A 27,539-nucleotide genomic window follows, 5' to 3' on the forward strand; every position below is an offset into this window, starting at 1 on the left:
CTCAGGAGACTGAAAAAAAACTTGGCATGGGTGCTCAGATCCTCAAAAAGATCTACAACTGCACCATCGAGAGCATCCTGACTGGTTGCGTCACCGCCTGGTACGGCAACTGCTCGGACTCCGACCGCAAGGCACTACAGAGGGTAGTGCGTACGGCCCAGTTCATCACTGGGGCCACGCTTCCAGCCATTCAGGACCTCTATATCAGGCGATGCATGGCTACCACAGCATTCTGCAGCGATACGCCATCCCATCTGGTTTGGGCTTAGTGGGACTAACATTTGTTTTTCAACAGGACAATGACCGAACACACCGCCAGGCTGTGTAAGGGCTATTTGACCAAGAGGGAGAGGGATGGAGTGCTGCATCAGATGACCTGGCCTCCACAATCACACGACCTCTACCCAATTGAGATGGTTTGGGATGAGTTGGACCGCAGATTGAAGGAAAAGCAGCCAACAAGTGCTCAGCATATGTGGGTACTCCTAGAAAAGCATTCCTCATGAAGCTGGTTGAGAGAATGCCAAGAGTGTGCAAAGCTGTCATCAATGCAAAGGGCTAATTTGAAGAATCTCAAATCTCAAATATATTTTGATTTGTTTACAACATGATTCGATGTGTGTTATTTCATAGTGTTGATGTCTTCCCTATTATTCTACAATGTAGAAAATAGTAAAAAATAAAGAAAACCCTGGAATGAGTATGTGTGTCAAAACTTTTGACTGGTACTGTACATATTACCTCAGCTAACCTGTGCTGCCGCACATTGACTCTGTACCCGTACCCCATGTTTATAGCCTGTTACTTTATTGTGTCACTTTAATTATTTGTTATTTTTCTATAATTTTTTTAACTTCAGTTTGAGTAAATACTTTAAAACTGCATTGTTGGTTAAGGGCTTGTAAGTAAGCATTTCACTGTAAAGTCTACATCTGTTGTATTCGGCGCATGTGACAAATACAATTTGATTAGAGTATTCCATTGGTTTTATTCCAGCTAGGCAAGGTCAATTAAGCACAGAATACTATCTGAACTCCGGTCTGATGCAGACTATGAACTTTGTCCACTAAAAATATCCATTAAAAGCACATAAATGTTTAATACGGTGGAAAGGTATAAGCTGGAGAGTTATTAAATTAGCCCGAAACCGATTATTGTACTCTGGGGAAAGATCGACAGCACTTGGAGGTGGAAATGAGCCTCAATTTAATAAAAACCCAAACTACACTGCAGACACATTTCACACCTCATGTGTACGTTGGCCTGAAAAGCCACAAGAGGGACCTGAGATCAGTGTTTAGAGAGAGCCTTCTCCCTCTGTCTCCCCTGGTCCTAAAGGAAACATTTGTAATTGGACCCCTGAGGGAGAACTGTTCTAGGACCTATTGTTAACCAAATCTACACCAAACCTCCTCGAGTGAAAACCCATTACAACAACCTGGGAAGAGTGTTCAGAGTCCTGCCTCCCTACTCTCCCAGTCCTAAATGGGACACAGCTGTTGGGCCCTGGGCATGCCACTTTTCAAGCAGCTTCCCAATAAAATATAAATAGACCCAAGATGTCATGAATCACTGATATGAGTAACATGACCACAGGAAAGAGGAGAGGAGACTAGGAGGAGATTGGTGATTGGTCAAACAGGCAGACCACACATTAAGACATGGGCCTTTGCTTCAAAGGACTGGATGACGTAGGATGCATACCAAATGGCACCCTATTCCCTATACAGTGCAGTACTTTTGACCAGAGCCATACGGGCCCGGGTCAAAAGTAGTGCACTGTAAAGGGAATAGGGTGCCATTTGAGAGACGTAGATGTCGCCGTAAACAGTTGGACCCGACACAAAGCGACATTCAGGCGGATCGAGTATTGTGTTTTTGGACGAAACAGTGGAGTCGTAAAAACAAAGAGAGGGCGGAGGAGTCCTTACGTTCATGTCGCAGAAGGAGCCGAGGATATTGCTTTCATGAGCAGAGATGTCCTGGAAAAAGGAAACAAAGAAAGTATGACGAGTATATTGTATACTGAGAAATGTTCGAACATTTTAGAACAAGAGGACACCAATGTCATTGTCAAGTATTAAGTACGCCATGGAGATAAATGCTGATATACTGAATCCATAATTGAGTTGTGAGTATGGGTCCATGTTACGCTTTTACCTCTATGGTGCAGTGTGCGGTACATATTATAACATTACTGCTTTGGTGGGATGGGTGTTGTGTCGGGGGAAACATGTTATTCTATTACCTCTACAGTGGGGTTTGATTATGTATTGTGTTGTATCAGGGTGTGTCATTCCATTACCTCTATGGTGGGGTGGGTGTTGTGTTTGTAAGCCGTATACAGGGGAAACTGAATCTGGAAGATCTTGGCGGCGCAGAGCAGCAGCTTCTCCCGGTCCTCGGTGCTCCACGAGTCAAACATGTCCTCGTGGGCCTGGCAGTCCGTACTGCTGCTAGCTACAGCCTCAGACGCCCCAATACCACTACCCCCTGGCTTGGGGGCCTCCTGCTGGGCCTGGCTCGTCCCCTGGACTGGGTTCTGGTTGTTGTTATTCTGGTTCTGCTCCGGTGCGTCCCCGGCGCCGTCCTCCTCTGCCGAGTCCCTCTCCACGTTCAGCGGCTCGTCCTCAACAGGCGAGGTGGGCGGTTGCTGGGGGTGTGGCCCTGCTCCAGTTATTCCACCCCCTCCCTCTCCTCGCCATTCTGTCCCTGGCCCCTCCTCGCCACCTGCGGCCTCGTCGTCGGTGACGCCCCGTTGGCTGGTGGCGCTGCAGAGGCGGTCTCTCAGGCTGGTGACCTGAGCGATGACCAGGTTGATGAGGGCATAGACCAGCTGGTTGAACACCTCCAGGTGCTTGTACTCCTTGAAGCAGCATAGACATTGCCTGTGGAGGGAAAGGAGGAGTGGCGAGAGGGATTGAGTGAACTGCGAATCACAAAGACCCACCAGTGAGTCGCAGTCAACTCCTACTGGGGTCGCAGTTCGAGGCTGACTCATTCCATTTGGATGGTCGAGGAACCAAAACGTTTGGGAACCATAAAAAGGCAATGCACGGTCCACACGACAGTCAACTGTAGCTTCTGCCTGTGTTGGCCTCAACAACCAGCCATCTTTAGAGACTCCTCTATTGGCTCAATTCAATCAAACTTGCATTGAAGCGAATAAAGCATAGAAACATACTTTACTCCCCATATTCAAATAACATAGCAAGAGAAGCCTAGTTTAAGGTACTTGCAACAGAAAATATTCAGTTCTCTCGCTTTCTGAATAAGACATGTAAGTGGGCTTTAGCTGTATGAACAAATACACAGAATATGCATTGTTGTGGAGGATTTAATTGAATGCAGCCCTTGGATCTATTTTGAGCTCTGTTTGTTCTCATGAATTCGGTTTCTTGTGACAATAACGTTATGTAAAACGGCTGTGACTATATTACTGACCATCCTATTAGACATTCTTCCCCCCCACCATGTATTTTGATAAGACAGCAACCAATTAACACACATGAAGGATCCCACTAATCAGAAACACAAAGAGAAGAATGCAAAACTAGAATCAACTTTCCCTGATCAGTCAAGCACTTTTGCCTGATCTCACAGGGAGTGGTAGAACAACTATGAAAGGTCAAAAATTCCTCAAGGCTCTTCTCCGTGCAGGCACGAAAAACACAAAGTTGTTAAACAACAATAACAACCACCACTAAGCGAGCCGAAAAACCTATTATTTATGACCCACTTGTCCTCTAGTGACCTTAGCTAGCCTACATGCTAAGCTACACCTAAAACACATTGGTTAGCCGTTAGCGCAAGTAATAAACGATGAATTCATGGCTGATAATGACTTCAGATAGACCTAGAGCTATCCAGGAGCGTACATCTTCCCCTTTTAAATATGAATGAATAATGGTCTACGTTCCAAATGAAACCCTTTCCACTACATAGTGGTCAAAAGAAGTGCACCTGGTCAAAAGTAGTGCACTAAATAGGGCTCCATTTGGGACGAATCCACGGAAGAATAATGAATGCGGGGAACAGAGGAGAGCGGGAGACTGACCTCTGGGTCCATGAGCTGATGTAGCTGAAGACTCGTAAAGCATGCTCCTTCTTCAGCTGTAGGCCCTCAGTGCTGTCTGCATCCGATACTGGAGGGAAGAGAGAGCAGACAAGGTGGTGAGTACAGTTCAATGTACATGGAAAAGGCAAGTGTGGGACATGACCCTTGACCCACACTGCTTGTTCAAAGGCTACTAGGCTATATGGTGGCCACGAGCTAGAAAATAGCACACAATGGAAGCTGAAATTGCAATTCAAATATTTTAGGCATTATCAAAGACTGTTGAAGATTAAAGTGTTTGACAGACACTTTGCTACAACAACAAAAAATATATATCTGGGAGGCGCAATGCGAACGGTCCTTTGGTCAACAGGAGAACAAAGATGATCCTCTACTCTGGATGGGAGACTGACCCATGGAAGTCTCAAGTCTCTGGTGAGAAACGTGCCATCCGCACCACATTAGCACGGGGACAGGCAAGGCTCCCCATTACCGACAACTGACAGGTACTCCACACCAACAGGCATTCCAACTACAGGCTAAAGTCAGCTACTGTATTATGTGTCGGTGACTAGGGATGAGGGTAGAAATCATTTCATTATTTGAATAGTATCATACATTTTTGTCTGTATCTGGATATTTGAAATAAACGTACGTTTTTAACCTGAGCACTGTTGCGCGAAATTGAGGTTGGCGCTCTATTGCTGCTAGGAGATGCTGGTGAGGTGGTAGCGAGCAGACAGGCAGAGGTTGTGTCTACACTTGGCACTTACATGCGACTACTGCTATCAGAACACGAAGATCGCATTGAAAAGTCACTTTGTGGTCTGATTGTGTTCAGATCTGACTGACCACTTCAGGAGTTGGTCAGGGATGCATTGTGTTTGGATTTCTCCTAAGTCCGGATGTAAACAGGCTACCGAAATCACATAGAATGGGCGATGTTATCAGAAAGCACTCCTCCCACAAGTCTCCAGAAAATGTGTGTTTTGGGACCGAGAGGCACCTCGCTTAGCTGGCTAGTTTGGCTACACTAGTTAGCTACTGCCATCAGTTGTTGCTGTGTTATCATATGTTGCCTATTCCACAGTTTTTAGAATGCATAATGGCATTTGAATAAAGCGTGGGAAAAGTGATTTCGGACACACTGTGGACACCGTAGACACATTTAAATCTAGGTGTAGACGAATGACATGGGGCACGTCACAACATAATTGAAAAGTTGATTTTATTCAATTAATCATTTGAAATGTCACGGACCTTATTTGTAACAATGTCACATGGATATTTCAATTTAGAAAATGCCTGTATTTTAAAATAGGCCTATACATTTTCTTGCTGCAAAAATGAATACCCCCAAGTACTCTAATACTAACGTCCTTTAGGATATTCGTATAACCATGCACATCCCTTTTGGTGACACACAAGCATACACACACACAGTCTCAAAACAAAATGTAAGCAACGTGTGGGGCAAGGTGTGTCCAATGGAAGGTTATTGCTGTGTCAAAAGTTCAGCTCTAACTTTTCTGTGGAAAGTGCGGCATTGCCTATATTATTCAGCAACCCCAAAGCACTTGTGTCTTTCACAAAGTCGATGGTGTAAATGAAAGATGTGGGACTCTGGGAAGGCTGCGTTTGCACCCACCCCTCAACCACAGATCTTTGTTGTTGTACCAGCACCCTATTTTCTGCTCTCAGAACAAAAAGACAAAACTGACCATATTGCCGCCTCACATTGCCGCCCCACATGCCAAGACTACGAACAAGAAAAGCAAAAGGACACCGTGATGAAAGCGTTAGCCGATACACAAAATGACTTAGCCCACATATTAAAGGCTTTTTAACTTACAAACCCACACGAGTGCTTTAAGCTAGATTTTTTTTTTATGCCACTACGGACATATGCGTTATCATTTTTTATTTAGCTTTTCTAGTACTATTCCTCGACGAGAGCACCTGTGGTTGTTTTGGAATACTTTAAGTGTTACTGCTACCTCTCTTCACTGCCAATTAAAAGTTGGACTTAAGATAAATTGCTAATGAAATAAACTATACGATGAGTATTGCACATTATGTTGGAGGGAGAAGTGTCATTTAAAAAAGGTGCAGCCTACATTCAAACTTTGTGACAAGAGACCCATTCCTATCAACAATTTCCATGCCTGACTGACCTAGGCCCAAATGTGACAATTGGAGTTGTGCCAAAACACTACCAAGAGAAACAGAAAACAAAGTGGAACTTGTGTCTAGGTAAGTGGGTCTGTTCCTGAGATGAACAACAAAACAGCGTTCTAAAGTTCACCTTGCCCTGACCTAACTGTGTGTGTCTGCCTTAATTCCCTTTTTAACCACCTTTTTTTTAATTATTATTTTATCTTGGACTGGACTTTGCCAAAATTCCCAGCTCCCTTCATAAAACAATCCATGACATTGTGTTCGGTGGCCTGGACCAAAAACATTGCGATCATTCCCAGATAAGAGGATCTGGAAATCGCAGCCATTGTTCTGACAGCAAAGCTTTGAGCTTGTAACAAAAACATTAGAGAAGTAAAATAGACACCTACAACTCAGCAGGGGCTCTGCTGAGCTCAACTTCCTGTGTTGGTGGAAGCAACAGTTGGCTTTAGGTGCTGATCTAGGATCAGTTTGACTTTTTACATCAATGGATTAGTGTTAGGCTAGGGGTGGGCAGGTAAACTGGTCCCAGATCTATGCTCAAGGGCAACCTCTGCCTTGCTGGCCACAGTGCCAGACAGCATCTTAAAGCAGGGTATGTGGGGATTGACAATGGCAGCCACATGTTACATTTACATTTTAGTAATTTAGCAGACGCTCTTATCCAGAGCAACTTAAAGGAGCAATTCGCGGTAAGTGTCTTCTTCAAGGGGCCATCGAGATTTTTCACCTAGCTGGCACGGGATTTGAACCAGTGACCTTTCGGTTACTGGCCCAACGCTCTTAACAGCTAGACTACCTGCCACCCTGCAGGCTTACTTGCACAGCATATTCAATAGCGGGTTGAATCCCTTCATTCCCTCAGTAAGTCCCTCACTTCCCTTGCATGCATGCAGCCACACACACACACACAAAACATTCCTGGCTTCATGCAAAAGCTACAGCAAATTCAGGGTGAGGGGTCACCTGGTGAAAGCACACATGGGGCTGCCAGTCTCGCACACATGGGGCTGCCAGTCTTGCACCCTGGCGCTCCAGACAAGCCTGTCACAGGAAACAAGCCCCTCACACCTTCACTGGCGGGAGCCTGGTGCCGACAAACACACACACACAGGGGTGTACTCTGTTTTGCTGAACAGAGGGATGACCCGTCACAGGTAAAACAGTACTGAAAACGTACTACTGTGTAGCCTACTAGCCATTTCCAAAACCGTTGTTGATAGACATACATGTGGGCCAGAGAGAGGGTGTTTGCGCAAAGACAAAAATAAGGCCCTTTTGGAACACTAGTGACATAGGCCTAATCCTCCACACACTTTAATAATACACTGATTATAGGCCAAATTAAATGCATGGAACATTTAAGTATGGCTACATTTATCTTTCCGTAATTTGCCTACAAACCACCAACAACCATGTTAATCTGAGCACCTAAAGTGCCATACTCATTGCTCATTTGAATAACAGATTTGGGGGAGGGGATATCTTATATTCCATTAATCTAATTTATTTTAAATGTGTATTGACAGAATGAAAGCCCCTTTGAACTGCGCCCTCATGATCCCCCTTTCAAATGGGTCCTACAATAAGCAACCCACAACCGCTTTACCATGTGAGCTTGGATATCCGCCCAAGACATGAGACCATTTTAAACAAGATTACCCCCCTTGCCCAAATCACCAAATCAAACGTTTAGACACTAATATCAGACTGAAAATAGGTGTAAGACATAAGACATCCAAAACTAGCAAACAAGCATATTAAGATTTCAAATGCAAAACCCCATGTTATTGATGGCAAACAACTCATATGGCATGAAGCAGGCAGGTAGTGGTTAGAGCGTTGGACTAGTAACCGAAAGGTTGCACGATCGAATCCCCGAGTTGACAAGGTAAAAATCTGTCGTTCTGCCCCTGAACAAGGCAGCTAACCCACTGTTCCTAGGCCGTCATTGAAAATAAGAATTTGTTCTTAAACTGACTTGCCTAGTTAAATAAAGGTAAAATAAATAAAAAAGCACAGTATACCAGGCCATGAAGCAGTGTATTTTTGCTACCATCACCAATGCCTTCCCATGCGCACTCCACATACACAAACCATTGCAATTTCATATATCTATAACTGCAATGGAGGAAACAATTGATGTAGCCCTAAAAAAATGGGCCTTTGTTTATTCGCTCCAACATCCCGTCGTGAAAGCAATATGGCCTAGTTAGCTAACGTTACCTCGTAGCTAGCAAATCATCTGTTCAAACGTTACTACTGTCAATTTTAATCGGAACTAGGAAATACATCCAATGGCATTCGTAGGCACATTTATTTTGAATAAGAACAAGCTTATAGCTAGCTAACAAAAACGCTAATAGTCATAGTTAGCATTGGTTACATCCCTAGTTTGCTAGATGGCTTAATGTTTTTACGTACAGAAGCTAGTGTTATATTACTTAGCTAACGTTAGCTGACAATGCTAAACATTTGCTTCGAATCTGGCAAAAGTATATTATTACAACGCGTGTGGCAACCCAAATATGAAAACGAATCAGTCCGTTTTGATGCCAGTTGACCACAGCTAACGGGCTAGTCAGTGAGCTAACGTTAGTTAACTTTGGACAACTCGTTACTCAACGTGAAACTGACAAACATATCAACCAGACAGGTTAGCTAGCAAGAGCGAACACGCCTGCACAACATGCACCACTTCCACAACCACCGCTCTCGCCTCGGACAAAAAAGGGACATGCAATGTGTAGCAAACATTTTATGGCCAAATACATATCAAACCACATTTCTACAGGCAGTTAACCAACGTTAAGTTTGATAGCTAACCAAGTTACCATGCAATGGCATCAGCCCAATCTAATTAGTTAGCTAACAAAGTTCATGATGTTCAGAATCTCGTCAGGTTAGCTAGCTAGTTAACTCTACTCATGCATCTCCTTCATTATGCAGCGATTTGACAGAGACAGGCCTCAAAGTTGCAGAAAAGGTTCCATTTACATTCAGATCATTAATTCAAGACAAGGCCTTACATTGGCAGCTGTCTGGCTAGTGGAGAACAACCAGGCACGACAGGGTTACGATAGCTAGCTGTCCAGCTTCCCTCAGGTAGCCTGATTTAGCTAACGTTAGCTAGCATTAGGGGACCACTACGGCACTAAAACATTTAATAAAAATTGTTTACTTACTTTCATTTAAAACCTCAACCAGCTCGGCGCAGTTTTCACACATTGTTCATTAAAAAAATAACAAAGGAAAAGTGTAGTCAAACCATTGGAAATTGTTGATGGATACGAATTGTTGGCACCTGGTTGTTTTGGGGAAAAGGCCCGATGTAGTTGTTAGTGAAGGTTTGCTAATGCATTAAATTAAATAAGGGAGAGTCATTGATTCAGATTGCATTTGATACTAAATATCGTTGATAAAGTCAAAAAGTAAAAGGCATTAAGATACAGAGTCGAGTCAATCTCCAATCGGAGCGTTACTGTAGAGTAGATACGGCAGCCATATTGAAAAGGGGTGGGGGCACAGCATGTTCATAATTCGTAACTTTCCGTTGTCTCCTTCGCCTTGTTCGACTTTTTCCGCTTGTCTCGCGGTTACTCCATCAGCAAGAAACGTTTACAAATGGCGTTTCATTCACATACAGCAGACAGACAAGAGAGCACCAGCCAGTAGCCACTGATCGTATTCGATTATCTGGCCCGGATTACCCCGATGAGGTAAATATGCACCGGGTTAAAAGTGATTTCATTCGTTTTGGAGCCGGGCTACCTCCAGCGCGTGAGCCAGGTGGCCCGTTCAGTAATGACAAGGATTCTGTTTTCACATGAAAGTGATTGCTTTTTATTTTAAAAACTTGATCGGCTTTCCCATTGAGAACTATTTTGAAATGTTTAACATATTTGCTAAAAAATAGATGTTTGTTTCTGGACGATGCACAATACTGCCTTGTTGACATTACAGCGCGGCGCAGATTACGGTTCGATTTGAGTGGGTACACCTCCCTCACCGCTTGTGCCCATTCACGTCACTGGTCATAGACCGGTGCGCTGCGACTCAGGTTAATAGATTGCCCTCATTGGCACCAGCATACCTTTTATTCATTTTGGGATTTTGTATTATACCATGACATCGTTTTTTGTTTGTTACTCCAAAGTATTTCCTTAAGTATTTTGACCTTAAAGTTCAAAATGCAGACCTCTGAGTGCTCAGTGGTTTCAAATCCTAATTCCAGAAATTGGATTTAATAACCTTCAACGACTGAAGGAAACAAACACACAAAAGGTATAGGACATAGTTTTGTAAAAATAACCAACTTTATGTTCCCATAGTACTAAGACAGCTTTACAAACAAGATGATATGCACATAACCTTCCTTTGATCTAACATTCTCGTCCAAATGTCAGAGCGGTCAGTTTTGGGTGCAAACAGAATCCGACACATACAAACTGCTGCCAAAACAGAAACAAATGAAGCAGCGTCATTTACCATCCTTGACCTTCACATTCATCTGCAGGCCATGCGGCTCCTCCGAAAAACACACAAAGCTCTTTATTGGAGCACTTCCTGACGCTACAGCACTTTTTAAAGTAACCTTTTTGCACGTGCTTTTAACATATCTTACATATAAACAAATAGAAGGATCGTTGGTGGGGGGGGTGAAGGGAAATGAAGGGTTAAAAATAATTATTTAATTCTTTCAACTTCATGCACGGCTAAACAGAGAGGATGACCAAAAACATAAAAGCTTGAATTAGCGAGGGAAAAGGAGCAATACCGTATTATTACACAAATGACTCTGTATAAAATGCGTCCGTATGCAAAAAAGGTGAGTGCCAAATCCGAGGCGCAATTCTCATTTACATATTGGCATTGATTTGGTCGACAAAGCACCTCTCAATCTCTTGCTCTCACACACACACACACAATTGACAAGAGCTCCCAGCTTCTCTTGGCTTTCTTTTTTCCCAAAAACTGTACATGTTTGCTGTTGTGTTCATTCCTATGTGGCGGCACTTAGTCGCACATCTCCTCGGGGAGCTCATGGGGGTTGAGGATGCCGGGAACGGACATCTGTAGCTTGTGTTTCTCCTCCTGGGCCTGCCGCAGCGACGTCTCCCGCTCCTCCAGGAACAGGTCTGTGGTGTCCTCACCAGCAAACTCCTGGACAGGGAGTAAAGAGAGGAAGTTGAGAGTGAGGGACAAATATGTCTATCTACCATGCTCCAGTGGTTTGACACCTCAGACTGATTGTAACTCTGGCCCTTGTGTGTCTAAGTGTTTGCACCCGTGTGTGTGGCTACAAAACCAGAGTGACTCACCTTGATCTGCACCAGGAAGTCCCTCAGGTGCTCCTTGAAAGCAGGGATGTCCTGGTTCAAGCTGAACAGACCTGTTACAAACACCTTCACCTGGGCACTGGAATGGAGAGGAGAGTCAGGATCACAACACATTCACCTACCTACATAGCAACTACCTACATAGCAACTACCTACAATAAGTAGATCACTTTAGATCAACTAGTTATTGTCTGTAGTACAAATGTATCCCCAACACCAATATAAGAGAGATGAGGCCCATGAACTACAGGTTCAATGTGGCAGCCATTTTGGCCAGTGCGGTCCATTGTAAAGGAAGCACAGAATTTGACAAGGCTGCAAACTAACACATCACTATCTTAGTGTTCAGAGTGGAGTACAACAAAACATTTCATTTTAATTGACTTGACAGGGGCCCTCTGATAGGCAGGCTGACAGACACTTACTCTTGTAGATGGGGGAAGGCCGTCTTGAGCAGGTTGGCCACGTACTCCTGAACGTAGCCCTGGTTGTGCTGGCTGGCTGGGTTGAGGGTGGTGCTGATTTTACCCTCCTCCACCAGGTTGAACATGTACGCCAGGATGGACGCGTGCATGGTTAGCCCTGCAGAAAGTCAAGCATAACATCAATTGTACCCACACTTGTCTTGCACTCACCAGTGACACTTAAGCACGTTGTCGTGTCCATCTGACATGTCTGCTTTTGACTCTGCTGCGATGTGACACCAAAGTGAAATATCCCCTTCAAGAATCAAACCATCTAGTGTATAACATGGCCTCTGATTCCTCGCCTGTACCCGACACTTATTACAGTACCAGATGTTTCCGGTGATATTTAACGTCAGCCGCCGACCCCACCACCCTCTCACCTGCTGTGTGTGAGGTATCTGTGACGACGGAGAAGATGTGCTGGAGGATGTCACAGAAGTAGGTCTGGTAGAAGCTCTGTGCGGCAGCTTCCTCCTGGGCCACGTTCTGCAGCAGGGTGTAAAGAATCTGCAGACCTGGAGAGCGCAGGGATGAGTGGCTTGATGACAATAATTCCACAATGTACAGTAAGGACTATTTTCCCCAGACTCTGATTAAGCCTAGTCCTGGACAATAAAGCATTTGTAGACTGAAAAAAGCTTTAGTCCAGGATTAGAGTTAATCTGTGTCTGAAACACCCATAATATTTGAAATAGTTAAGTGACCTGCATTTCACCTCAGATGAGTCAGACAACCTCATTCGTCAACACACAGTTCCAATCTCGTGAAAGGCATAGTATTTATGAACAGGTAGTTAAGGCCAAAGCATATGGAGGGTCTTACCAGTGTCTGCAACGTTCCTCATGGTGTGTTTGAAGGCCCAGATAATGGAGTCCAGAACCAGTTTAAACTGGGCCGGGGGAATGGAGAGGAAGGCCGGGAAGCACTGCGAGTTCACCGCTTGGAGGAGGTAGAAGAAATGGGTCCTATGCTCTGGGTACTCCTCAAAATCCTGGAGAGGAGAAAACATTTGAAAATTAAAGTTGGACAATGTCAGTGAAATTACTTTCTATAAGGAATAAAGACTAGGACTCCGTCATATAAAGTACTTTTTCTTTTTCCACGCATATAATAACAAAAGTGTCCTGTGTTCAACAATCCTTCAGTTTACAACCTTGCATTGGATAGACTTCACCAATTGTCTGTAGCACAAATGTATCCCCTACACCCATGCAAAAGTGATGTGGGGCCCATGAACTACAGGTTCACTGTGGCAGCCATTTTGGCCAGTGCGGTCCATTGTGGAGGAAGCACCGAATTTGACATGGCTGCAAACTAACACTAACATCTGTGTCTTTCTGTTAATGTTCCTTTGACATCATGTGCAGTCTATAAGGGCCAGTTAAGAATATGAACTAATTAATAGATTACACCATTCTAGTATAGTGCTATAATAGTAGAGGAAACATCTATGAAACATACTTTATTGATCATGTTCAAAGTGCACTCGAAGACTGCGTCGAAGATCTTCGGGATCTCCCCGGTGATGTGTCCGCCCAGCTTGTTGACGATGGTCGCCATGGTGCTGAGCACCTCGGGCTCTCTGGCGGCGGGGACGTTGCGCTGGTAGTCGATGAGTACAGCCTCCAGCAGGGGCGGGACAAAGTTCTCCCCCACCTGTAAGAACCACGGAACATGGTAGAACGTAACCAGTTAATACAGAGACATTCAGTCTAACGTTAAAGCAAACTGTCAGATAACTGAGGGCTTGGGGCTACCACCGAGGGTAGCGGTGGTTCAAGTCATCAGCGCCATAGTTATTTTAGAGGAGGAACTGGAATATCTTGGTCTGTGATTCTCTGCCTTTTCAACCCATAAGTGGATGAAATAGTTTCAATGGGCATGATGCCTCTGGATAAGGTTGGTGTCCAAGGACCTTTAAGGGCTGTGTGGAGTTTAAGCTAGTCCAGACAGCCAGTTAGATCTTTCTGGTTGTCTTTCTGCCTCCCGTTTCTCTATGGTGTGGTTTAGACAGGCCATCTATGGCCTGAGAGATGCCCGCTCTGATCCCACCATTACATTTAGATTCATTTTCTTCTTTATTTAACTAAGCAAGTCAGTTAAGAACAAATTCATATTTTCAATTACAGCCTTCTAAGAGGATCTATAGGAGAACCACTGGTCTACAGCATTCCCTATAGGCTGCGACTCTAGATTTGATTAAGACAGGACAGACTCACCATTTGTGGGTCGTTGGAGCGGCTGACCCAACCTGAGATCAGCTTGAGCGTTTCTCTCTTCACCGTCCTCATGCTCCGGATCAGGGGCTGCTTGGTCACCATCTCTCCTAGCAGGACAATAGAGAGTTAGTTAGCTAGCATAGGGTTTAGCATGGTAGCATGGGGTTTAGCATGGAGTTAGCATAGGAGAGCTCAGTGACGCTTTAGAAACGTACAAAACAACTGAGAACTCAGATATCTCCAACTTCAGTGCGTTCAAGACAACTGGGAACTCATGAGAAAAATAAATAAATAAGAGCTCAGACTGAGAAAAATCGCTGTGAACGGTCATTCAACACAGAATTTGGGCCTCTTTCTAGAACACCGACTTTCCGACCTGAAGATCACTGACGGCATGATATCACCTCGCATTTTTCAGAGTTCCCAATTGTCTTGAATGCACCGTTAGAATGGGCTTGTAGTTCTGTGACTGATGCCGCAGCTGCAGACAGACAGTTAAGCACATTCACACTTTGAATGCACCTCAGGCATACAAGAGTCTGACAGACCCACACACACACCAAGACAAACAAGTACCTCAGGCACACAGATCAGATAGACTAGGCACACACGTCTCACCGTTGGTCTGGATGGCAGAGGAGATGTTCTCACTCAGACACTTGTAGACATTGAGCATGTCCAGGTAGATGCGTCCCAGCTGCACCACAAAAGGGTGTCCCACGGCCTTGCAGGCCCGCACGTTGGTCTTCAGGATGCTGCCCAGCTGACGCACCGTCTCTGCATCCTTCAGGATGTCCACATTCTGGAGGGGAAAGAGAGACAAGTCAGTTAAAATGCTTTCACCGCATCTTGGGACAACATATTGTAAGTCGCTCTGGATAGCTTTTTACTGAAGTGCAAAAAGACGAGGCATTGCCAGTTGCAACAATTGGGAGAAAAAGCACCGGTAATGACAAATGTTGCTGGTAAAACTACAAGGGCCTCTAAGACAGTGGGTGTTTCTCTTAATTTCTCCATGGCACAGCAGTACAAAGTGGGGGAGACTTGTGTTGTTTGGGTTGTGCTGCATGCATACAATGTAAAATGCTTTGAAACCAAGGTTTACAAACACAGTCCCATAGTGGAGTGTGACTTACCTTGGTGGCCTGTTGGATGATGCTGTCCCACACCTGGTTGGGTAGCAGCATGTACTTCTCGATGAGGTGCTCCTGCACGGCCTGGTCCGTCTGGGCCCCGATCATGTAGCCCACCGCCTCGTAGAACGTGTGCACCTGAGGGAAAGAGAGATGAGGTGGATTACGGTCATATGAACATCTGCTGCTTCATATCCAACTCCAGCCATTTCACACGACAACTGGAAACAGGGTGATCCCTGAACTTGGCCAATGGAAACTCAAAACCAGCGTTGCCATTTGAAAATGTTTTTCAACTACTACTGTATTATACTCTTAGTTTTGGTTGTTTTCAGGGGCCTGTAGCTCAACTGTGTTATGGCTAATCTTGGTGCATCTGTGTACCTGTTGGGGCTGGAGGTCACAGATGATGGTGTTGATGTTGTTGAGGATCTCATCGATGAAGGGCATCACCTCGCCCACCTGCACCTGGACAAAGTGGCGCCGGCACTTCTGGGCGATCTTGATGAAGGTGTCGCACGCCATGTCCTGCACGCCGTCGTGAGTCTCTGCCGGGAATAATTACGTTCAAATAAAATGTTCAATAAAAGAAACAATGTTGGGGCGTGTTCATTTGGACACACCGTAGCAAAACCTTTAAAAAACGCTTTGAATCGTAAACCGCAAAGGAGCGTTTCTTATTGGACTAGTCCAGGTAGTCCCTCCCTGTTTCAGTTGGTTTTCTGTCCAGTGCCAAATTAACACAGCCCTGGTATTTTGCAAGGATGCAAAATCACACCAAGGAAATCAATTTTCACACAACACTGAAAACAGTATCCTGTATCTTTTTAAGATATGCAAGTGGTGGCCTGAACAAAGTTGCTTACCGTGCATGAACTCAAAGAGCTTGTTGACGACAGTCTTGAGGAACTTCCAGTGGGCTCGGAGGAAGCGTGGGTACTGGCCCACAATGTACATGATGTTTGAGGCGATGATGGCCTTGTTGTCCTTCCCCCTCTTCTGCTCACAAAGGCCCAGCAGGTCCTGGAGACATGATGAGGAAACGACAGTTGGTCAATAACACAGAAACGCAGCTCAGTATATCCTGACAGTCACTCTACAGCAGCATTTACATGTTAAGTCTTGTCAGGTGAGTGGACGTGGAATTTCTCCAAAAGAGTGTTATTAAAAATCATTTTTTCTGCCAAATGTCAGTTCTATCAATTGCTCCAAGTACCCACTGTTCTGAGTCCTCTGCGTAGACACAGCCCTGTTACTCTGCGCCACTCATGACACAGGCTCAACACGCACAGTCGAACTGCAACGTCTCAAGGGGCAGGCCATTCAATTTCTGAACAGTAAAGGGAACACTTCTGGTCTAACAGAGCACAGAATTGATGACTAAGACCAGCAACTACTGCATGTGTGTATTATCGCCTTTAAAGACCAGCTACCTGTGAAGGTGCGGTGTGTGTATGCGCGTCTGTGTGTGGTTGTGAGCGCTGTGTCCATTACACAGACTACTACAGACCTTGATGACGGTGACCAGGAACCTCTTCTCGTCCTCCTCGTGCATGGCCCCGCTGATGGAGCCGATGGCCCAGCACAGCGTGTTCAGGTTCCTCCAGGACCACTCTGTCCCGTTGACCTGGTTGTGCAGCTTCTCTGTCATGATGCGCTCTGTGTCCGCATAGTCCAAATGGGTCAGGTAGACTAGGGGGGGGGGCGGCAGAGAGAGGGAGGTATGCTAGTCAGAGAGAGAGGGAGTATGTGGATCGTGCCCTACCTTATCAACAGTGAACAAAAGTGTGAGGGAGAGATGTGTGTCACAATTGTGGAAAGTACATTTGACAAAGGAAAAGATTGAGGGGCAACTGTGCTTGACATCACAGACTAGAGAGGACGTGTGTGTGTGTGTGTGAGATGCTCAGACTGTCCTGGGCCAGGCACTCACCCAGTGTCTCTCTCATGTTCTTATAGAGGTTGATTGAGTCTGTGTCCTTCATGAACTCTCGGACCACCTCTCCCTGGTCATTCTCCACCACCAGCACCTCCTCTGGCTTGGCCATTCGGCTCACCATCAGCGTACGCACCTGTGTTACCGGGCAGACAACATGCCAGTGACTAATAGGGGACAATCTAAATAGAGACACCACGGTGAAGCAGGGACTGTCAATAGGAAACACAGTAGAACGTCAAGGTTGTGTTCAGTAGGGAGAAAACGGTTTGAAGTGGTGGGAACTATATGAACTTGTCCGATTGTCACATTTTTGTTGTCTTTTGTAGATTGCTTTGCTACGGTGTGCCCTATGCCACGACCCTGAAGGACATTGGTTTGGTGGAAGGTCAAGAGTGTGTGTGTACCAGTCCGTCCGTCTCTGTGTACGTTTCTTCTCACCTTGGAGAGCACGGGCAGGTAGAGGTGCCGGCGTGGGGGCACGTCAAAGTGCTGGCTCCCAGAGAGCAAGGGGGAGGTGGAGGTAGAGAAGGGACTCTCCCTGTAGAGCTCGGCCGCCAAGTGGTTCCAGTACTCCAGACAAATCTTAAAGATCTCCGTCTCCTCCACCTCAGACACTAGCAGCATGTAGTGGAGAGCCTGGAGGGGAGAGGGGGTGTGTGATTAGAACAGAAGGTAAGGAGAATGTTGAAGATTGGGGGTCTAGCTCCATTTCAATGGTTTGTGACTTGAGGATAAAAACAAGGGAGAATTGGTACATATATATATATATTTTTTAATAATAATAGAACTTGAGGTCAAAGGTAATATTGTTCTGGCTGCAGTACAGGTTAGGTTGGCGGGGAACAAGGGGTATGTGAAATGTTAATACGTGACTTTTATCAATGAATGCGATTTAAGAATGCGTTTCCCCCCCCAAAAAAACATTGTAAGAACAGTATCTCTGCTGTTATTGTCCAGTATTCATGGCGTTAACGTCACCTCCACGAGTGTCTCCCTAAGGTTGGGCCTCTTCTCGATGAGCTGTCCGTGCTCTTTCAGGAAGGTGCAGAGGAACAGGCTGAGGTTCTGGATGAAGTTCTGCTCATCGTCCTTGCCGTTGGAATATGCCAGGCGGATATTGGTGTTCAGGGGGAGCATCTAACACGGAGAGACAGGGGAAAATACAGACTCTTTGATGCGTCAATTAGTGTTAATTCATACAGTAAATTTATGTAAAGATTTATGCTAACTAATTAATAGTTCTTATGATGCCTGCAATATGATCGTTGTTGAAACATAGGGTCTGCAGTATCCGGTTTCAAAAATATATCTGTAACCCATCGGTTTGTCCTGGTCCATCATTTGGGTACCACTACTCTAACAGTTTTGACAGTAGGCTTAACTGGCCAGCAGATGGAGCTATGCATACCAGTTTGAGCTGACATGGAGTGTACCTGTTTGAGCTGACATGGAGTGTACCTGTTTGAGCTGACATGGAGTGTACCTGTTTGAGCTGACATGGAGTGTACCTGTTTGAGCTGACACATGGTGAGCGTGAAGAGGTTGACAAACTGCTCCTCGTACTGGTTGACGCTCACGCCGGCGATCTCCGTCAGACACTTCAGCGTCACGTTGCGGAACATGGGCACGTTCAAGAACTGGGAACGGAGGAAGAAGAGGTTAGTCAACAGGGTCGTATTCACTAGACACCAATCAGTAGAAAACTGACTGAAACAGGGAGGGACTACTTGAGCTTGTCCAATAAGAAAAAGTGTTGGACCGAAGTGGAGTACACAACAGTTCACCAGACAAAACTGAATCCAAACATTACACTTGATTTTATGTGCATTTTACACTCTGTACTTTGACACATTTGCTGATAACGAAATCTGAAAATACTCTGGATACATTCAGTAATATAAAAATATTCCTGGAAAATGTGGGGTAGGTACAACATAAGACAAAAAAATGACAAGGGTTTGCGTGAGAGGACTAACTGGTGTCTTCAAGTGGCCACACACACACCTCAAAGAAGAGTCTTCAACTATAAGCTTATTTTTTGCTCTCCTATCTGTGCTGTTGAGGAACTAGAGGAAGCACACTTGTAGTTTAGTCTTGAACTCTAGATCCTCCATCGCACAATTACTATTTTGGTTTACGCAATCCAATAACATCCTATTATAAAACGCAATCTGGACCAAGTGGGTATGATTTGAAAGCTTGTTCTATTGCCAACATGACTAGCTGTTAAAAAATATGATATTACAGTGTTCACAAGGCAATTCAGAGAAACAGATCTTCATTTTAGTGCACATAGAAAGGAGTCATCAGTGCATTCAAGTGTGTGTGCTGCTGCAAATATCCTTCACAATTAACATAGGCTCATTCTGTTCAGGACAACCCAGGGTATGACGCCATGTCATCTTGTAACTGTGTACATCAAACATAGTGATGATAAATGTTGACACTGTATATGACAAGAGTTTTTGATTTGGAAATGTGAAGTGCACATTTGGACGAGTGTTTGGCTTACATGTATGACATCAAAGCGGTATTTACTATAATCCTCATGTTTCATCTTTCAAAATAGATAGTCCTCTTAATTTACAGGATTTCCCTCAGTCAGACAACAACAAAAAATCTAAAGTTCCCCAACTACCGGGAGGGATAGGGGCAGCTTCTTTTCGCACGCGGTGCTCAAGTTCAGAATAGTGCTGTGAAGTGCAGAGCCAGAGCTCTGACATCATGTATAACATGTTACTGTACAGACCCTACGTTCAAATTTAGGCACTTATTAGTGGCCAAATCTGCAATTTTCAGCCCGTATACAGATACAAGTGTATGACTGTTTGCAGCAGACCAAGTCACCGAAGCAACAAGGTGCTAATGCCTCAACTTTCACTATATTGTTCCTCCGGTTCTTACGCACTTGCAAGCAAAACCAATGCAAGTGCGCCTTTGTGAGAGGATGCCTATAGTTCAACTGCTGTTTCGCGTTTCCACAAGCTGGTATTGCTGAATCACAACAAAAACAACACTAAATTGCCTTAGGGAGATGTTTCAATGTAACCGAGAAGTAGTAATAAGCCAATACTTAGTCATTTAATTTTCAGTATGGGGACCGGTGCAAGTGAGTCATCAGGAGTTGAGTTACCTTGTACACCAGAGTGCTGATCAATTTGGTCTCAAATATGTACCCCAGGGGGATCCAGTTCAGGAAGCGCAGGAGAGTCTCGAGTGTGGCTTGGACCAGAGGGGCATTCTGGGAGTTTTCCTGCAGAAAATGTTGGCATTTAACATGTTGGGTATTCAACATGTCAATTTCATATCAAGACAGTTTAGAATCCCTGATCCATTTGCTTACCATGACAAACTGGCAGAGCTGGAATATTTGCGAGAATTCATTGCACATGCTGAAACAAAAACAAAAAGAAAATCATTACTAAATAGCATGTCAGTGTACACTTCCATCTTATCTACCCATGCTTTCAAATAATATGATAAAAATATTACAATTCAGTTGCCATGAAGAGACCGGTAATGATATCAACCACTAATACTTAGGAAACAGACTCTTTGCCATATACAGTACATCTCCAAGAAGCCAAAGCATTTACTGTATAAATAAGCATTTAATTGTACCGTGTACACTACATTGTATCCTGTGCATATGACAAATGTTAAAGTTATTAGGTAGCTGGATAGGAGACGTTATGTACCTGTCCTTCAGGTGCTTGGCCTTGACCTGGGTCATCTGTCCACTGGAGAAGTCAAAGACTTCCTCACTGAGCAGCTTGAGGATGATCATGTTGTTCTGACACAGGCTCTCGCTGGTGCGGCTGGCACCCACGATGTCACTGATGAAGGTGGGCCAGTGTTTGGGCCACTCCTGCTTCAGGATCTACACAAGCAGAGGAGACACGTTGAGTTTGATTGTTTCGGTTTTAACCATTTGTAATGACAGGCCAGATGTGTTTAAGTTTTTTTTTTTTTTTTTACCTGTACGAGGATCATGTTGAGTTTAGCAATGTACACTCCATCTTTCTGAAACACACAGATGAAAAATGCAGATGAAATTTGGAAACTAGCACAGAATTTCAACATGGAAAACAATGCAGTGAGAACAGTCAAACACAGGAAAGACTCTTTACCTCAACATTTGCGGCGTCAGACGAGGTCTTGATAATCAGACCAACGACATACTTCTTTATTCCTGAAAACATTGCAGAAATGTTTATGACTCAACATTGTCAAAGATCAAATGTTTGTGTCCGCATAACACGGCACATTAGCGATATAGTCTATCCACGTTTTCCCTTATCTTAATGTCACTGTTCATTCCCAAGGCTCGTATCTCACGCATGGCCCTAATATAGTTGTGTTATTCCAAACAGTCTATGCAGCAGGTGTTACCTTCACATTGATTTCTTGGAAGAATCTTCCAGCGTGTTTTGATCACAGTCTCCAGAATTTGCAGTGCATAGTACTGGAATGGAGAGGAGGGAGAGGCTTAGACCATCAGGAAAAACATATCACTCACAACTGCATCTCATTTCCACTAAGACGACAGATCTTTTATCTACAAATGACATCAAAAGCTAACAAATGTAATAAACCAAATCTATGCATTCTATGGATCCAACTGGACTGCCTATGCCTGGCTGTAATGATATGCTTTTCAATGTTGAGATGGATAGATATATATATGCATGCCCTGGTTAGAGGATGTAAACCGATCACAAGGAATGCATCACTGGCACACATACTTTAGTCTTCATGTTCTGAGAAAACTCCAGGATGGTGTCGACTCGTGTCCATGCGTCCGGGTGATCCTTCAGGTTGGTCAGCACCTCCTGTGCCATGCGTTGCTGTGGAAGAGAGGAGAGACAAACTATTGAGATCTGTGTGGCTTTAACTTCTTTGGGAAAGGGGGCAGCATTTTCACTTTTGGATGAATAGCGTACCCAGAGTAAACTGCCTCCTACTCAGTCCCAGATGCTAATATATGCATATTATTATTAGTATTGGATAGAAAACACTCTGAAGTTTCTAAAACTGTTTGAATGATGTCTGTGAGTATAACATAACTCATATGGCAGGCAAAAACCTGAGAAAAAATCCAAACAGGAAGTGGGAAATATTTGTAGTTTTTTAACTCAGCCTTTATCAAATTCACAGTGGGATATGGGTTATTTTTCACTTCCTAAGGCTTCCACTAGATGTCAACCTTCTTTATAACGTTGTTTCAGGCTTCTCATGTGAAGGGGGGCCGGATGAGAGCTGTTTGACTAACGGGTCTGGCAGCAGCCTCGTTCTCAGTCACGCATTTGACATGAGAGGTATCTCTCATTGCTTTTCTACAGACAATGGAATTCTCCGGTTGGAACATTTTTGAACATTGATGATAAAAACATCCTAAAGATTGATTCTATACTTAGTTTGACAAGTTTCGTCGACCTGTAATATAACTTTTTGAACGTTTCGTCCGACTGGACCTGAACGCGCTTTTGGATTTGTTTACCAAACGCCTTAACAAAAGAAGCTATTTGGACGTAAATGGACATTATCGAACAAAACAAACATTTATTGTGGAGCTGCGATTCCTGGGAGTGCATTCTGATTATCAAAGGTAAGTGATTATTTATAATGCTATTTATGACTAATGTTGACTGCGCAACATGGCGGATATTTCTTTTGGCTGGTTTGGGCTCTGAGCGCCGTACTCAGATTATGCTTTTTCCGTAAAGTTTTTTTGAAATCTGACACAACGGTTGCATTAAGGAGAAGTGTATCTAAAGTTCCATGCATAACACTTGAATTTATCAACATTTATAATGAGTATTTCTGTGAATTCATGTGGCTCTCTGCAAAATCATAGCATGTTTTTGAACTACTGAACATAACACACCAATGTAAAATTAGATTTATGGATATAAATATGCACTTTATCGAACAAAACATACATTTATTGTGTAACATCAAGTCCTATGAGTGTCATCTGATGAAGATCAAAGGTTAGTGATGAATTTTCTCTATTTGTGCTTTTTGTGACTCCTCTCTTTGGCGGGAAAAATGGCCGGGTTTTTCTGTGACTTGGTGGTGACCTAACATAATTGTTTGTGGAGCTTTCACTGCAAAGCATTTTTGAAATCAGACACTGTGGCTGGATTAACGATAATTGTATCTTTAAAATGGTGCCTAGAGATTTCTGTTGATTTGTATTTGGCGCCCTGCAATTTCATTGGCTGTTGGCGAGCCTAGACAGGTTAAAAGTCTAATCCATAGTTGAAATAACCCGGCCGTTGTTTTTGTTAAAAGCTAAGGGATGAAGAAATGTAAACACACAAATTCATAGAGAGAGCAATGGATGCAAGGACTGTTCAGACTATACAGTGTTTGTTTATGTTTTCAAACATGGTAGAAAATTAAGTTTATATTTTGAGTTATAACGGGGTACAATTGTCTGGCTACCCAAACTCCTTGCTCCGGCCAAATCCTATGTCACGCCCACTGACTTTAGTTTCTTCTTCGCAATGATTCTGGATCTGCGTACCTCCCAACAATTTATAAAATGGAACGCTATTGTAGACTGTAGGATTGGTCCCATAAACCAAAGGGTTGGGCGAGAGCCAGAACACATGTGGGTAAAGCAACTGAAAATTCAGCATTGGCTTTGATACTCAGTCAATTAGAGATGATTCAATCACTGATTACATTGTTGTACAAAACCCCTGATTTTCAGACTGAAGTATGTAGCGAAAGATAAGAGCAGCATTAGGGCAAAGAGCAGCTCTCACCTGTGATCCAATGTCATAGTACATAGAATTGACTACATTGTCCAGCAGATTGATGTCCAGCTTTTGACTGAAGTCTAGCAGCTGTCTTGCTGCATGATCCGCCAACATTGTCATGTTTGCTGGCATAGAGCTCTAGGAATGGAGGGGTGAAGGGAAACATGAGAACAAATTACAGAACTTAACTACAGACAACTGTAAATAAAACTTAACCAAAAGCCCAAAACAAATCGCTGATGAAATATATTCCACTGTCCCAATATATTATTTCCACTCCCTATATTGCTACCCTCACCCACATGTAACAACGGCGAAATACTGAGCGTGAGTAAAATTGCGACATCACTCGCAAGCCTGTAAACTTTAATAGATTGGCAATTGCGACACCATTGACATGTACGGCGCGTTCACGTGCTAATCCAAACTATGAAAATCGAAAATGTCCGATTTGTAATCTGGTTTTAGTTATACACGTGCCGGGTTCAACCAGTTAGCAAATCAGAAATTTCAGAGTTTTCTAGTTCCGACAAGCACGTAAACGCCGCAATACAGCAACCCCTCCCTCCATCCAGCAATCCAAGAGTGCTACTAAGGCTAGTTGATCATGTTAGCTTGCTAGCTAATGTTACTGTTTAATGTATGGCTAACTTAGCGTTTACTATTGTTAGCTAACGTTACCTCTATTGTGTATACCACATAGTTACGTATACATTAACTGACCTCAAAGTTGACACAGGTCTAGCTAGGTTATCGCATAAACTAACGTCTGGCTAATGTATCCATGTTAACTCTAAGATAATCAATTAAGAGACTTCATTCACTCGTGTTAACAAAATATTAAGTAATATTCACAATTATAGCTAGCACGCTAGTTTGCTATAAAAACAGCCAGCTAGCTAAAGCTAGTTAGCATTAGCTAACGTTAGCTACATCACCACTCAAACTCGAGATTCAACCAATTTGAGTTACACAGCTAGCTACAAAACTCACCTTATTTCTTTAGTCTTTCCGTTGTAGTGAAAAAAATAAGACTTTGGCTCTGATTTTAAAACTCTCGTCTGGCTGGATGTCAGGCTATCTCATGGCACACGTTCCAGTGTGTTTGACATTCGCTAGCTAGCTTCCTGGCTAATCAGCTAGTTAGCCAAATGATTTATGTCCTGATAGCACGCCGTTAGCTGTATGTCCTGCCACTGAAGCGAATTTTCAGTATGATAATTTACATTTAGCAATTTACCATATGGCAAATAAATGTAACAGACTAGTCTAGAAGTATCTTAGCAATGATTAAGTCGTTGCGGACGGCGAGAAATGTTATCAAGTTAGCCTGCTGTTGCTCAAGCCAATGATGACTTAGCTTCCCTTGGCTGGCTAGCTAACAATTTACGGAGTCACACGTATTGCGTTATTCCGGTTCATAATCACAAAGTAAAATAATCTTGAGTTTATTATTGGTTCTATTCGTATATAATATTTGATAGCAGGGCTGTGTAAACTAGCTCTTCATCTCATGCTTCCAACCCAAGACCGGTTGAAACCGGTTAAGACTGGGATATTCCATCTAGGTTTTTCGGCCCATGGCGCCGCGTAAAATTTGGACTATGTGCACGCCCTTGAGGGATCCGATTGGTTTGTCATAAAATTGTACAAGGGCTGTCCTGTTATTTTACAGGCCAACGATGCTGTCAATCAAAATGAACATCCTTCTTTCAGTACCCATGCGGCTGTGTTTTCCGTTGGTCTGGGGGGTCGACACACCCCAAAACATTTATAATAATGTACTGTACATAGACTTGAAATCACTGGCCACTTTAATAACAGAACACTAGTAACTTTAATAATGTTTAAATGTTTACATACTGCTCTACTCATCTCATATGTATATACTGTATTTTAGTCTATGCCACTCCGACATTGCGCCTCCTAATATTGATCTATTCCTTAATTACATTCTTTTACTTTTAAGTTTGTGTGTTTCAAATAAAATTGTATTTGTCACATGCGCCGAATACAAAAGGGGTAGACCTTACAGTGAAATTCTTACTTACAAGCCCTTCACCAACAATGCAGTTTTGAGAAAAATAAGTTTAAAAAAAAATACAAATAAAAACAACAAATATTTAAAATAGCGAGGCTATATACAATGGGTACCGGTACAGAGTCAATGTGCGGGGGCACAGGTTAGTCGAGGTAATTGAGGTAATATGTACATGTAGGTAGAGTTAAAGTGACTATGCATAGATAATAAACAGAGAGTAGCAGCAGCATAAAAGAGGGGGTGAGGGGGACAATGCAAATAGTCTTGGTAGCCATTTGATTAGCTGTTCAGGAGTCTTATGGCTTGGGGGTAGAAGCTGTTAAGAAGCCTTTTGGACCTAGACTGGGCGCTCCGGTACCACTTGCCGTACAGTAGCAGAGAGAACAGTCTATGACTTGGGTGGCTGGAGTCTTTGGCAATTTTTAAATCCTTCCTCTGACACCGCCTGGTATAGGGGTCCTGGATGGCAGGAAGCTTGACCCCAGTGATGTACTGGGCAATACGCACCACCCTCTGTAGTGCCTTGCGGTCAGAGGCCAAGCAGTTGCCATACCAGCCAGTGATGCAACCAGTCAGGATGCTCTCGGTGGTGCAGCTGTAAAACTTTTTGAGGATCGGAGGACCCATGCCAAATCTTTTCAGTCTCCTGAGGGGGATTAGGCTTTGTCGTGCCCTCTTCACGAATGTCTTGGTGTGTCTGGACCATGATAGTTTGTTGGTGATGTGGACACCAAGGAACTTGAAGCTCTCAACCTGCTCCACTACAGCCCCGTCGATGAGAATGGGGGCGTGCTCGGTCCTCCTTTTCCTGTAGTCCACAATCATCTCCTTTGTCTTGATCACATTGAGGGAGAGGTTGTTATCCAGGCACCACACGGCCAGGACTCTGACCTCCTCCCTATAGCCTGTCTCATTTCATCGTTTAATTTTTATTTACATCGTTGTGTGTATTGTTGTGAATTGTTAGATATTACTGCACTGTTGGAGCTAGAAACACAAGCATTTCGCTACACCCACAATAACATCTGCTAAACATGTGTATGTGACCAATAAAATGTGATTTGATGATTTATTGCCAAATTGTTTTATGACAACTAAACTCAGCAAAAAAAGAAAAGTCCCTTTTTCAGGACGCTGTCTTTCAAAGATAATTTGTAAAAATCCAAATAACTTCACAGATTTTCATTATAAAGGGTTTAAACACTGTTTCCCATGCTTGTTCAATTAACCATAAACAATTAATGAACATGCACCTGTGGAACGGTCGTTAAGACACTAACAGCTTACAGACGGTAGGCAATTAAGGCCACAGTTATGAAAACTTAGGACACTAATGAGGCCTTTCTACTGACTCTGAAAAACACCAAAAGAAAGATGCCCAGGGTCCCTGCTCATC

At 43.7% G+C, this 27,539-nt stretch overlaps 2 protein-coding genes and 3 non-coding genes across 5 annotated transcripts in view; all 5 read right to left on the reverse strand.

The window, feature by feature from the left end:
• The window catches only part of usp34 (ubiquitin specific peptidase 34), a 63,054-nt gene extending 53,412 nt beyond the window's left edge, over window positions 1-9,642 (reverse strand). The window contains exons 1-4 of the mRNA XM_039016551.1: window positions 9,421-9,642; window positions 4,058-4,145; window positions 2,306-2,888; window positions 1,932-1,982 (exon numbers count right to left, since the gene is read on the reverse strand). Coding sequence (XP_038872479.1) covers window positions 1,932-1,982; window positions 2,306-2,888; window positions 4,058-4,145; window positions 9,421-9,463 — 765 coding nt within the window. The 5' untranslated portion in view covers window positions 9,464-9,642. The remainder of the gene's footprint in view (window positions 1-1,931; window positions 1,983-2,305; window positions 2,889-4,057; window positions 4,146-9,420) is intronic.
• Window positions 9,643-10,529: 887 nt separating this feature from the next.
• Window positions 10,530-25,655, reverse strand: xpo1a (exportin 1 (CRM1 homolog, yeast) a). Its single transcript, XM_039016572.1, has 25 exons — window positions 25,096-25,655; window positions 24,109-24,240; window positions 22,078-22,179; window positions 21,725-21,797; window positions 21,463-21,524; window positions 21,311-21,355; window positions 21,031-21,212; window positions 20,676-20,724; window positions 20,466-20,585; window positions 18,841-18,969; window positions 18,311-18,469; window positions 17,771-17,968; window positions 17,327-17,465; window positions 16,904-17,085; window positions 16,260-16,416; window positions 15,778-15,941; window positions 15,397-15,531; window positions 14,879-15,062; window positions 14,261-14,367; window positions 13,503-13,697; window positions 12,864-13,032; window positions 12,422-12,556; window positions 12,000-12,156; window positions 11,557-11,653; window positions 10,530-11,398 (listed from the first exon to the last, which is right to left on the reverse strand). Exons 2-25 carry the CDS (start codon window positions 24,232-24,234, stop codon window positions 11,252-11,254), a joined length of 3,213 nt encoding a protein of 1,070 aa, XP_038872500.1. The 5' UTR covers window positions 24,235-24,240; window positions 25,096-25,655; the 3' UTR covers window positions 10,530-11,251.
• On the reverse strand, window positions 11,760-11,894 carry LOC120028426. Its single transcript, XR_005473448.1, has one exon. It is a non-coding gene; the product is annotated as a small nucleolar RNA SNORA5 (small nucleolar RNA).
• On the reverse strand, window positions 13,217-13,353 carry LOC120028433. The gene has a single exon (XR_005473449.1). It is a non-coding gene; the product is annotated as a small nucleolar RNA SNORA5 (small nucleolar RNA).
• On the reverse strand, window positions 16,580-16,712 carry LOC120028473. Its single transcript, XR_005473455.1, has one exon. It is a non-coding gene; the product is annotated as a small nucleolar RNA SNORA17 (small nucleolar RNA).
• Window positions 25,656-27,539: the final 1,884 nt, after the last annotated feature.

Source organism: Salvelinus namaycush, chromosome 2 (genome assembly GCF_016432855.1).
Source record: "Salvelinus namaycush isolate Seneca chromosome 2, SaNama_1.0, whole genome shotgun sequence".
In the NCBI taxonomy this organism is placed as follows: domain Eukaryota; kingdom Metazoa; phylum Chordata; class Actinopteri; order Salmoniformes; family Salmonidae; genus Salvelinus; species Salvelinus namaycush.